General features: G+C 42.5%; 1 protein-coding gene across 24 annotated transcripts in view; it reads right to left on the reverse strand.

The window, feature by feature from the left end:
* PIWIL1 (piwi like RNA-mediated gene silencing 1) overlaps positions 1-13,535 on the reverse strand; it is a 61,970-nt gene that overhangs the window by 24,246 nt on the left and 24,189 nt on the right. For 14 of the 24 annotated variants that reach the window (XM_065568620.1, XM_065568608.1, XM_065568621.1 and 11 more), the window contains 7 exons: positions 12,050-12,170; positions 10,658-10,775; positions 10,293-10,407; positions 4,763-4,950; positions 2,531-2,607; positions 1,902-2,098; positions 1,232-1,335 (listed from right to left, as the gene is read on the reverse strand). In XM_065568620.1, the coding sequence (XP_065424692.1) occupies positions 1,232-1,335; positions 1,902-2,098; positions 2,531-2,607; positions 4,763-4,950; positions 10,293-10,407; positions 10,658-10,775; positions 12,050-12,170 (920 nt within the window). Of the gene's footprint in view, positions 1-1,231; positions 1,336-1,901; positions 2,103-2,530; positions 2,608-4,762; positions 4,951-10,292; positions 10,408-10,657; positions 10,776-12,049; positions 12,171-13,535 lie in introns of all 24 variants that reach the window. The other 10 variants (XM_065568601.1, XM_065568611.1, XM_008163483.4 and 7 more) reach the window with 1 other exon arrangement.

A 13,535-nucleotide genomic window follows, 5' to 3' on the forward strand; every position in this document is an offset into this window, starting at 1 on the left:
AAGCAGACATTAAGATAAAATGGCATTGGCTGCCAGTCCTTTTTACAGCCTTGCACTGAAAATCTGGATTCACAAGAGGACATACATGCACGCCCAACATACACTGCTTTTAAGTGCTTCAGGAGTTCACAGCACCGAAGCACAAGCTTTAAACCTTCTGTTACCCCACCAACAGTAGTAATTTGAAGAGATTCTCTAACGGTAGTGGGCTGTCTTTCCATTTCCCGTATTCAAAAGCTGTCCTCTTTGATCTTCATTGTATTGTATGCAAACAGACTTGTCAACTTATCCATCATGCAACCGAATAAATCAGATAATAGATTCTACCACAGAGCAGCGGTTCTCAAATTATGGGGCGGCCCTCCCAAGGGAGGCATAGAAATGTGGCAAGAGAGGCATAAGGTGTTTTTTTTTTAAATTAATTATTAATAATTATTTTTATAAGATCTCTTGCTGTCAGCCCCAAGGGGCTGGGGCTCGTGCAGAAGGGCTGTGCAAGAGCCCCACTACCCAGGCTCTCCCCCCCCGCCACCCCCAATCTCTCACTGGGAAGCCGGCGGGACTCTGGCTGCCATGGTGCCAGCAGCAGCACAGAAGTAAGGGTGGCCATGGGACGTTAAGTCTGCTATGAAAAGTGATATTGACAAATATCACTTTTCACATTATCTCCCTTCTATGCTGCTGATGGTGCAGTGATGCCTTCAGAGCTGGTCACCTGGGCAGCAGCCGCTGCTCTCCACTCTGCATTCAGAGCTGGGCAGTAGTATATCTAACTTGAGAGCGGTGTAAACTACTACAGACACAAATAAAGGGGACCCCATCAACTGTGAGAACTCTCTGACAGAGTTATTTACATTTAGAATAAAATGCAGTAGGCAGAGAACAGGTGAGGCAAACAACATACATGTCCCTGAACTCAAGGCAGTGTTACATGCTTTTTTAAAAGTAATATTTACACAGCAGTGAACTGGAGAATTAGGGAATTCTCTCTCTTGGTCAGTCAACTTATTCCCTTATTCCTGAAAAGTCTGGAAAATAATGTACAGCTCCTTAATAGTAAGCTAATTAGGAGCTTTTGCCTACACAGTGTTCGTGAAAACACAGTATGAAGTTAACCCAGCATAGACAAGGTTACTTTTAAAATGGCTGCTCATCACATTCGGCTTCTTCTTCAAGATTACAGATCTGTCAAGTTCTTTCAGTTTATACTGAATGCTAAAAAGTATCTTACCGTGTCATTCCCTGATTCAGACTAGCAACAAATCCTGCAATTGATCGCCGCCCAGCTGTAGTGTCATGATAACAGTCAATTCCAACAATCATAACTTGTTTCAACTTTAAGAAAATAGTGCACAGTATATTACAAAAAGTGCAACAACATGCCAAAAGCAAACATTTATCATATCTGCACTAAAGTATTATACACAAAGCACCAACTTCAAAAATAAATCACAGATTTTCACTGTTCAGGATACTGTTTACTTCCAAAATGTTTATTTTTTTTTTTAAAATGATTGTTTTTATGGAGTGCCTACTGAAAGTATCTGAGCTGACAGCCAGAAGCCTACATTTTACAACTGAACTATCCAATGCCTCCAATTGCATCCCCAATTAAAAGTTCTATCAGCTGCTTATTTCCTCATGTATCCTATGAGTTAAGTTTACCCATGTTGGCATTTTCTTTTTGGAAGCAAGTTATTTTGGGTAGGATACACTGCAGGTAAACAACTGAAATTTAGAAGAAGTAAATCAGCCATCTGTTCCCTTTCTGAACACTTGTTTAAAAGTTGTACCAAACAAGTTAAGAAAGTCTTCTAGTATTTTCTTTAAATGTGATCAGAGTTCAGAGGAAAAAAAGACTCAACTGACACAAGGTTAATGAAACAAAGCCAGCTACTTACTGGGATTTCAACACTCCAAAGCTCTCCACCCATCTTGCAGTTCATTTGTAAAGCAATTTTCGTTGCTATAGCCATTACACTTTGTGGCTTGCTTAGAGTGCGAGCTATCACACACTGACTTGGAGTCGGGCAATCGGTACATAAGTATTTCTTGATAGCATCATACTTATCTTTACGATTACTGGATAGAATGCAAACTACCTTAAAAATTAAAATGAAAAGTTTAAAAAAAAAACAAATTACAGCAGAATCCAATTTATTATTTGTTTGAAAGATCCGTTGTATAGTACACAGCTATCGCTCCCTTTCCAGCACAACAGAAAAATACCAAGTGTTTTCCGTGAAGTATTTAGACAGTTTGGGTGCTTAAATTCTGGTGCCTAAAACTAATGGTCTGATTTCCAGGGGCGGTGGGTGGTCAACAATTCTATATTTAAACACTGACGCTATCTAAATACAGAAGTTTCTACACACGCCTGGCCTCATAAGTATCATCTGACACTTGGGAGGGTTAGTCACATAACTCCATAAGTGTAAATCCACAGAGCTAATTTCATTATTAGGATATTAATGCAATACATAGCCAAAGATAGAGATTAACATGCTTTGAAATTATGGAATTAGCATACATACTATCTGTGTGTCAGAGGTAACCTTTTGTTGCAAGACCCTCAAATAAGCTTCTGTTCTATCATCTACTTCAATCCTAAAAAGGGGAATAACAAGAAAATAAAAAGTGATATGGCTGTAGCTAAAGTTATAGTAGCTGGTAAAGCAGCAACAAGAACATAAGCTACCCATGCATCAACAGAAATTAAGTACAAGGTAGTTTAAATTTAAATCTGTTAGCCAAGTTACTATATTCACACTGTACTAAGGTGTTCACTCTACCACTTAACCATTAAAAGGAAACGTCCCTGAACCGAAGTTTCTCGTAAGAATGAAGGAAAATCAAGATTAAAAAAAAATAAAAAGTCATGAGCTTGACTAAAGGCGACTTTGGTGATACTTTTAAGTTGATTTTAGAAAGGCCGACGATACAGTAACTCCTCACTTAAAGTTGTAGTTATGTCCCTGAAAAATGCGACTTTAAGCAAAATGTTAAGCGAATCCAATTTCCCCCATAAGAATTAATGTAAATAGGGGTGGGCGTTAGGTTCCATGTAAATTTTTTTTGCCAGACAAGAGACATTATATACATATACAGTATAAGTTTTAAACAAGTTCTAATCAGAGGACTGTCTGGGGACCTGCTCATGAGCTCCCTGAGCTTCTCCTAAAGCAACCATGTTGATATCCGGTGGGATATTTCCCAGGGAATGCCTTGCTACTAAATGATGACCTAGCACTCAGCTGAGCCCTCAAGGGTTAACAAGTTGTTGTTAATGTAGCCTCACACTCTACAAAGCACCACCGAGGGAGGCAGGAGACAAAATAGATGCATGGCAGTGACTGCAAACACTTCCCTGCAGAAACTGAACGTGATGATGAACCCACACTATCCCGCTGAAGTGCACCACTCCCTCCTCCAGACAGTGCATGCACGGCTGTGCAGGCATTAATGTGGACACTAGAACAAATGGATATAAACTGGCCGTCGGGAAGTTTAGGCTTGAAATTAGACAAAGGTTTCTAACCATCAGAGGGGTGAAGTTCTGGAATAGCCTTCCGAGGGAAACAGTGGGGGCGAAAGACCTCTCTGGCTTGAAGATCAAACTTGATAAGTTTATGGAGGGGATGGTTTGATGGGATACAGTGATTTTAGTCAATAGGTCGATAACAATGGTCAATGATGGGATATTAAAAGTTACTACAGAACTTTTCCAGAAGGTCTGGCTAGAGAATCTTGCCCGCAATGCTCAGGGATCAGCTGATCGCCATATTTGGGGTCGGGAAGGAATTTTCCTCCGGGGTAGATTGGCAGAGGCCCTGGAGGTTTTTCGCCTTCCTCCGCAGCATGGGGCAGGGGTCGCTTGCTGGAGGATTCTGAGCGACTAGAAGTCTTTAAATAATGATTTGGGAGTTCTACAGCTAAGTCAAGGGAGAGAATTCTTACAGGAGTGGGTGGGTCAGGTTTTGTGGCCCGCATCATGCGGGAGGTCAGACTAGATGATCATAATGGTCCCTTCTGACCTTAGTCTATAAGTCTATGAGTTAACTTTCCAAAGTGCGGTGGGGTGCTCAACCCCAGGCCCACCCCCACTTTACCCCCTAACGCTAACCCTCCAGTCTCCTGAACACCGTGAAACAGCTGATTGCTGCGGGTGGGAGGCCTGGGGAAGGAGGGCGGAGTTGCTGATCTGCGGGCAGGCGGCACTGGGGGAGGTGGAGTGGAGTTGATAGGGGGGCTGCCGGCCCACCTTGGTTCCAAGCCCCCACTCGCTAGCAGGCGGCGGCCAAACATAAGCAAACATTGCGCAACTTTAAATGAGTATGTTCTCTAATAGATCAGCAACGTAACAATGTTAACCGGGATGATGTTAAGTGAGGAGTTACTGTACACTTGAATTTGTGCTGCTGCTGCTCCTGTTTATATTAGAGGCAGCCCCACCCATTAGGATAGTTAAACTTTCGACATCCAGCAGAATCCTTCTAATCAGTAGCACCTTCTCTAATCCTCAGTTAAAGCTTCCAGGGACTGAAACACTAGCTCCAAAACCTAATCTTTTCATTAAGTAATTAACCATCTGAAATTGGGATCTCTGGAGCACTTTGGATAAACAGATATATAAACTTTTTTAATTGTTATAGAAATATATAATATTATAACTCTTTCCTCATTTAACACATGATTATTGAAAAATTCAAAGAACTAAAGGAGTTTCTGAGCAAGTTATTTATCACATTTCTACAGTACTTACATAATTGCCTTGTTCATTTGGATGCCCATGGCTGGTGTGACTTTAAATAGATTTTGAACTAATGCATTGGCAGCATCATAATTGCGCCGTGTGTATATTAATAACCAGTTATCCAGTGGTTTTACACTAATTAAGGGAGCTCCCCTAGTTTCTTTTGACCAGTCTGCAAATTGAGGATTGTAGTCAAACTGGAAATGAAAAAGGATTAAATTAAGTCCTGCTGGAGCAAAACTAACTTTCACAAAATCTATACTTAATACACTCCAGAATATAGCAACATCATCTGCCTTTGCAGTTCCAGCTGATCAAAAATGAGAATTTACAAAAGTTTCCCATAAAACAAATTTTTAAAAAAATTCAGTTTCAGAAATTTCTAATTTTGGAATTCTGAATTTCTGTTTTGAATTTTTACATTTTAACATTTATATTATTTAATGACATGAGTAAGTAGTAGGGCATAATATGAAAAATATCCTATTTGTTTTATTTTTAAAATCATTAGAGACAGCAGCCACTTAGTATTGATTGAAATATTTTTTCTTTTCTAGATCAAAGTCTCCTGTTTGTGCAGTAATGAAAATGTGACAATTTGATCTAGAAAAAGATAAGATGTTTCAATCAGTAATAAGCAGCAGCTGAAATAAAATTTAACTACTATGTCATAACATGTTGGTAGTAGTGTATAACATGCACTACTGTTCTGTTCATTCCCTGTGCAGCATCTGGAACTGGCCACTGTCCGAAGACAAGATAATGGGTTAGATGGACCCAGTCTGTCGGACCCAGTATGGCCATTCTTCTGGCTTGAATTGGGATCAGGAGTGGCTGGCTCTCTACAAAAGCAATTTTCACTCTCCTGGTATTGACACATCATCATCAATTATTGGGAGTGGACCACAACCACCGTGACTGAATTGGCCCTGTCAACACTGGTTCTCCACTTGTAAGGTAACTCCCTTCTCTTCCGTTGTCTTTAAGGTGCCACCGGACTCCTTGTTGTTTTTGTGGATACAGACGAACACGGCTACCCAGATACATAAATAGGTAGTGAGTCTGGTTTACAATGAACCTAATAAACCTCCTGTGACCTTGGGAAAAAAAAAAATCAGGATGTGAAAATAAGTGTCTCTCAAGGCAAGGGTGGCATACCAGACCCCATATCCAGGGAGGGGATGATCAAGGTCAGGGAGACCATGTGGAACATCAGCTTTTTGAGGTAGCCATTGAGACGGCGCAGGTCTAAAATAGGTCAGAGACCGCCCTTGGCCTTTGGAAATAGCATGAGTAAAACCCTTTCTCTCTTAAGTCCTGTGGAACTCCTTCACAGCTCACAGAAGGGCTTGCACCTCCTGGGCCAGAAGTTGCTTGTGAGAAGGATTCCTGAAGAGGGAGGAATGGGGAGGGAGGGCGTGTGGAAATAAACTGAAGCATATAATCCCTTTCCACAGTGTTCAGCATCCAGCAATCCGTGGTGATACGAGACTATGCCACGCCGAAGTGGGACAGGCAGTTGAAAACAAAAGGGAGACATAATCCGGTGGCAAGGGAAAAGACAGTTACTTTTTCCATAACTGGCGTTCTTTGAGATGTGTTGCTCATGTCCATTCCACAATAGGTGTGCGTGCTCTCCATGTGTACCAGTGCCAGAAGTTTTTCCCCCAGCAGTACCTGTAGGGAAGTGCCCCTAGCGACCCCTGGAGTGGTGCCTTTATGGCACGGTATAAGGGGCGCTCCCCCCACCCTCAGTTCCTTCTTGCCAGACAATTCTGAGAGAGGGGAAGGAGGGCGGGATGTGGAATGGACATGAGCAACATCTCGAAAAACACCTGTTACAGAAAAGGTAACTGTCTTTTTTTTTCTTCAAGTGATTGCTCATGAGCATTCCACAATAGGTGATTCCGAGCTGTATCTGTTGGAGGTGGGTAGGAGTGCCCAGACTCTTGGGATGGAATACAGCCCTGCCAAACCCGGCGTCCTCCCTGGTTTGGGAGACGATCGCATAATGCGAGGTGAACATGTGAACCAAAGACCATATGGCAGCTCTACAGATGTCCTGAATGGGAACATGGGCTAAAAAGGCAGCCGACGAGGCTTGTGCCCTAGTCTAGTGTGCCCTCACAATCGGCGTTGGGGGGACTCCTGCCAGATCGTAACAGGTACGAATACACAAGATGATCCAGTGGAGAGCCGCTGAGTGGAGATCGGCCGACCCCTCAAGCATTCGGCGAGGCGATGAACAGCTGCGAGGACTTCCTGAACAGCTTAGTACATTCCAGGTAAAGAGCCAGAGCCTGTCTCACATCCAGCATGTGGAGGCAGCGTTCCTCACTGGATGTATTGGGCTTGGGTCAGAGCACCGGCAGGAAGATGTCCTGACCCATGTGGTAGGCGGAGACCACCTTGGGAAGGAACGAAGGATGTGGTCGGAGCTAGACTTTATCCTTGTGGAAAACTCTGTACGGCGGCTCAGAGATCAGGGCCCTGAGCTCTGAGACCCGTCTAGCTAACGTGATCACCACCAGGAAGGCTACCTTCCACGAGATGTGCGACCAGGAGCATGTGGCTAACGGCTCAAACGGGGGACCCGTCAAACGGGCCAGCACCAAGTTCAGGTCTCACTGCGGGACCGGGGGCCTGACATACGGGAAAAGCCAATCCAATCCCTTGAGGAATCAGCTGGTCATAGCATGGGAGAATACCGTGTGGCCCTTCACCGGCGGGTGAAAGGCCGATATGGCCACCAAGTGCACCTTGACGAATGAGGGTGCTAGGCCCTGGGCTCTAAGGTGAAGGAGGTACTACTAACTATGAACGAGCAAGAGTTCAAGAGGAAAGCTGCAGCCAAGCTGGAGCAGAGCAGTTCTGATACACCTTCACTGGTGACAGGAAGGAACTGAGGGTGGGGGGAGCGCACAGCGCCCCTTATACCGCACCATAGAGGTGCCACTCCAGGGGTCGCTGGGGTGCTCCCCTACGGTACTGCTAGGGGGAAAACTTCCAACACTGGTGCACGTGGTGAGCAGACACACCTATTGTGGAATGGACATAAGCAATCACTCGAAAAAACTGGTATAACACCCTCGGGTGTCCCATCAAAAGTTCTGTTTGGCTGCTCCCACACTCCGCGCCCCCCCCCCTTGCTAAGCACTTGGGGGTACCCCTGCATCAGACCCACAACCAGATAGGACTAGCGGGGTACTGTGATTTCGGGATACGAGTGCACTTCCAAATCAGACAACAAGCCTTCCTCCGGGCACACCATGGAGAGGGGTGCCAGGGAACGGTGCCAAGACATTGGAGACCTGCATCAAGGCCAGCAGGGATGGTTTCCCTCTAGTTGATACTGAGAGACCTTGTACCCAACAGGAGCTCAGGGCAACATGGTCCCTTCTGCTCACCGACATTGCCAACTCTTACACTTCCAGCAATGGCAGTACCGAAAGTCCAGCAAGTCCCTGGCTGCAACGAACGCCTATCGGGTAGACAGTACTGCAATCTTGCTGGTGTCCCATTGTCCCTCCAGCACCAAAAGGAGGAGGGTCGTAGAGCCGCCTCCATTAGGAGGGATTTTAACCTGGCCTCCCTGTTCTTTGTACAGGGCCTGAATTGCTGGCAGAGCTGACAGTGATACCTGATACGAGTCTCTCCCAGGCACTTCAGACAACTGCAGTATGGACTGCTCACAGGCTTGACACAGGAGGCACAGGGCTAAAAGCCCAGAGATCAAGGTATCTCCTGGCACCGGGAGTGAACTTAAACTCAATTAGCACAGCAAGAAGCACTAACTATGTACAACAAAGTTCACAACTGTCCAAACTAGAAATAAAGAGCTAGGACAAAATGAACAAAGGGAAGGCAGTAAACTAAGACCACAGAGAAGAGTTATCACTGAGGACAGCTTGCCAAAGCAAGAGAAGCAGTTCCAGTGTCGGTCACAGGCGGTAAGAAGGAATGGAGAGGGTGCAGAGACAGCCGGACCCCTTATACCAGTGCATGAGCACAAAGCCCCAAAGGGTGCTAGAGCTAACCCAATATGTACCACTGAGTGAAAAATTTCCAGCAACTCTGCTCGCGGTATGCACACACCTAATGTGGAATGGACATGTGCAAACACTCAAAGAAGAATACCTGGCTAGGTGGTTTACTACCTAGCAGGATCTGGGAGTTATAAATATAAGAACGGCCATACTGGATCAGACCAAAGGTCCATAAAGCCCAGTATCCTGTCCTCTGACAGCTGCCAATGGCAGGTGCCCCAAAAGGAATGAACAGACAGGTTATCAAGTGATCCATGCCCTGTCACTCAATCGCAGCTTCTGGCAAACAGAGGCTGGGGACACCATGTTCACAGTTATAGTGGATCACAAATGCAATATGAATCAAGACTGTGATGCAGTTGCAAAAAAGGCTAATATTCTACGGTGTATTAACCGGAAAGTTGTATATAAGACACAGAAGCTAACTGTCTCACTCAACTCAGCACCGGTAAGGCCTCGGATGGAGTACTGTGCCTAATTCTGGGAGCCACATCTTTCCTAAAGTGTGAACAAATTGGAGAGAGTCCAGAGGAAAGCAACAAAAATGAAAGTACGTTTAAAAAAACAGACTTAGGTTTAACCAAACCAGAGGACAGGTTAAAAAACTGCTCGTTTAGTCTTGAGAAAAGACGACGACTGGGGGTGGGGGTGGGGGAGAGGACACACTCAATAATAGTCTTTATATATGCGAAGGGCTGTTATAAAGAGGACCGTGATCAATTGTTCTCCATGTCCACTGAATGTAAGACAAGTAGTAATGGACTTAATCTTCAGCAAAAAAGAGATTTAGGTTAGATATCAGGAAAACTATCCTTATAGTTAGAAAATGTAAGCACTGGAATAGCACTGCTCATTGGGGGTGGAAGTTTTTTTGTCGGCAGGAGATCCGACAAACAGCGGCTACACTGCCTGACTTTTAGCAGCAGAGCTGTAGCAACACAGCTGTGTCGCTAAAAGCTGTGTGGTGTAGACAAGTTTACTCTGTGCATTTGAAAATACTTTGGTCAACTTCTCGCTTGCTAATAGAACAGGAGTACTTGTGGCACCTTAGAGACTAACAAATTTATTAGAGCATAAGCTTTCATGGACTACAGCCCACTTCTTCGGATGCATACCTTCGGATGGAATGTGCATTCGGATGGAATGCATCCGAAGAAGTGGGCTGTAGTCCACGAAAGCTTATGCTCTAATAAATTTGTTAGTCTCTAAGGTGCCACAAGTACTCCTGTTCTTTTTGCGGATACAGACGAACACGGCTGCTACTCTGAAACCTGTCCCTTGCTAATGAGGCTCTTTTATAGAACTGTGAGCAAAAAAACCCTCAAGAGATTTTTAGTGGAACTTTAAAAAAGTTCTGGGACTACTATTTAGAGGGTGCTCTCTAAAAAACTAAATTTCTTGATGTTTTTAAAAAATTTTGAATAGACATTGAGTGCCCCTTTAAAAACATGTTTTGTTCAAAGATGTTCAATTTATTAAAATTAAATATTTACCACTTTTCCCGCTTGATGAATTTTTTCTGCTTGAACAACTCTTGCCGTAAAGGATAGTAAATTGGAATCAAAATTCAAACCCCAGTCACGAAGTTCCTTCTGAACATTATCATCCCTGTTAAAATTTAAAAAAAAAAATCATAAAACCATTAATCACCTAGTGAGAGTCAGGATTTCTGGCTAAATTGTAATGTATTTTGTAGTTGAAGGGAAAGATTTTTCCAGGATCAAAGTGACAACATTCTCCAGTAAAAGTTGACAGGAGCTTAAAAAAAAGTCCACTGATTCATAACCAAAAAGAAAACAACTTTAATAAAAGCAAATCCCTTCATTCCCAAAGAACCAGAAGTTTTGAAGTAACTTACCTGTGAATGTAATCAATGAGTCTTCCAACTTCACACTGTCTTTGCTCAGGTGTCAGTCTTGTATGAACAGCCAAGTCTTTCATTACATTAAAATCGCTACGCATCTTATCAGTCAATCCTAAAATTAGCAAAATCCTTTTAATGAAGATTGGTCTTCAGTTTATTTTGAACATAGAGCCACAGAAAGCTCAATAAAATACTTAGCAAAGAGACAGCTATTACTCCATTTTCTAGAAAACTGGAGATATGCTGTACACTTAGTGGCACATATGAAAAAGCATGGGGAATATATTAATTTTTTGCAGTAAGTTACCTGTCACCAAGAATCTAAAAACATCATTTGGCTCCACACATCTGTCTCAGACCACAGTTCATGCCAATGCATAAAAGACTGCACTATGCCATCTAAACCACAAATCTAAACTTTTTTTTTTTTTTTTTTTAATTAAACAAATGTAGAAAATCTTGTCTCCTCTGCACAGCACTGGAGAAGTCACCACCTTCATTGACTCACATAGGAAGTTAAAAAGTTAACAGTGTTTCTTTTAAACTGCCACTACTCCAACTGGTATCTGAAAGAAGTGGTGTTCTTTTTGGCTTCAAAATCACTAAGGAAGATTTTAAAACTGAAATTTAAACAATGTTTATGTGCAACTAGGAACAGTATGTAGCTCACACATAATGGACTCTGCGGTGTTAGCAAGAGTAAGTAAAAACAAAGCAGCAGTGACAAAAAGCAAACATGATTTGAATACACAAGCTAGATTCATCAAACAAGGGTGATGTTAGCTTGCAGAGTCACTGACGATAATTGCGCTTAATATATTCCTCTTCTGTCCAATTATATTTTGGAAAGGCTAGAGTTACTGAAAGAAGGGGAAAATGTTTTTAAGGAGGAAGTCTTAATTATAGAGGGGCATAAATGTTTGAATTTTGTGAAGTTAAGGATTTACACGCTATTGTAAATGTTTAGCTAAATTTTAGAGACGCAAAAGCGGATGAGGCAATATCTTTTATTGGACCAACTTCTATTGTTGAGATAGACAAGCTTCTGAGCTTACACAGACCTGCAGAAGAGATCTGTGTAAGCTCAAAAGCTTGTCTCTCTCCCCAACGTAAATTGGGCCAATAAAAAAAAATATTACCTCACACACTTTGTCTCCGATATCCGAGGACTGACAGTAATGCATAATAGCTAAAATTTAACACACAAACCTCTAATTAGTACATTTACACGTTTCATTTTCAAAACCTATGTTTATACCAATGAATATTCCTGCTATTTCATCAAAAAGTTGTCATCAATCCATCACATAGTCGCAGGAGAAAGATATATTCTAATACAATTCGCATGGTGGGTACTTCTGTATAGAGATACTATTAATACAATACCTGTGAGGTAGCACAGTTCAGGAATGAGTACCGCAGGTCCTGGCATTCCTGGCCCTCTCCTCCTCTTAGGCTGACTGACCAAAACTGGTTGATTCAAGTCAGTGATTTCTTGGTTATACTGCTGTATAGAAATTACATAGTACACTTTAGTCATAGACATCAAGTGCTTCTAGGAGACTAATGAACATCTCACTTTTTGCAAAACATTCAACCATTAACAAGTAGAGATACCAATATCTTTAATTTTGAAACAAGCCAGATACTCAGGTCTAGCTAAAATTTTCTCCATACAGTTACTGATAAGGTCAACTGTGTAATCCACATATTAAGGAGCAAGCCACATTTGGAAACACATTACCTAGTGGTACTGACTGTGTATCAAATGCATAGACTGAGCACTTTTCCCCAGACTTTTTCCAAAGCTGTGAAATTGACAAGAAAGCTGGTCATCTAGAGCCCAGCTGCACCAGCTGGGAGGCTCCCCACTCAGCTCAGCTCCCGGCGGAGCTGTGTACTGAGTGCCTTGGCTCTCAGCCCCCCAACACTACCACTTTTCAGTGGGTGGAAGCACTCATGGTGAGGATGTGCACCACCAACATAAGGAGGGTAGTGTGGATATAAGCCACTGCAGTAATGACTACCCTAACTTCAATAACTAGATAGAATTAGAACTTGCACAGTGTACAGAGAAGTGGACACTGCTGATGTTTGGTCTTGCTGCCACAGATATTAAAAAGGAGCGGAGGTATAGCTGGGCCTGCTCCATCCTGGGTGGAAAGGGATACAGGGATGTCCACGGCGCAGGCACAGACCCAACGGATACTGCTATTAAAAAAATTTCACTCACACACACACTGGCATCAGGAGTGGAAGGGGACAGAATTAACTTGAAAACCCCAAACCTCTTGTTTGAAAATTTTGTACCCACTTGTTAAAAGTATTACCTTTGATTACTATAGCAAAGAATTTACCAAAAAACAAACACTTAAGTTGATTTACTTTGTGCATTGGACAGCACCTTCTTTCTGATCAGTTTCACTATATTCCTGTGCAGTCAAGTTAGTCTTGCTGAAAAAAAAGACGTTAAGTTGTGGAGCAGGGAGGAAAAACAAAACCCACCTTTAAAAAAGTTTAACAGGATTTTTAAAACACTTCATGACATGCTATTTAAAATGTAGGTGGGCCAGAATTTTTTGGAATTACTATTTTTAAAAATAGATATACAGTTGACAGTGCCCCTTTAGTAATCCTAGAAAAAGGAACATATTTAGTGGATTTTTACAATAGTTGACATTGTTAACAATGACCACAGGTGTATGATTCAAGACACTCCTAAGAATTTGGACAACTAGAAATCACTTTGAAGCATGGTTAGTTGTTTACGTAACACCTGAAAGTAAAAAAAGTATCATGCATAGTCTTCGGATAGAATGCTAATGAATTAGTAATAGCGATCCACAGATGATGCTCTGAAGTTCAACAAAAA

This window comes from Chrysemys picta, chromosome 15, assembly GCF_011386835.1.
Source record: "Chrysemys picta bellii isolate R12L10 chromosome 15, ASM1138683v2, whole genome shotgun sequence".
Classification (NCBI taxonomy): domain Eukaryota; kingdom Metazoa; phylum Chordata; order Testudines; family Emydidae; genus Chrysemys; species Chrysemys picta.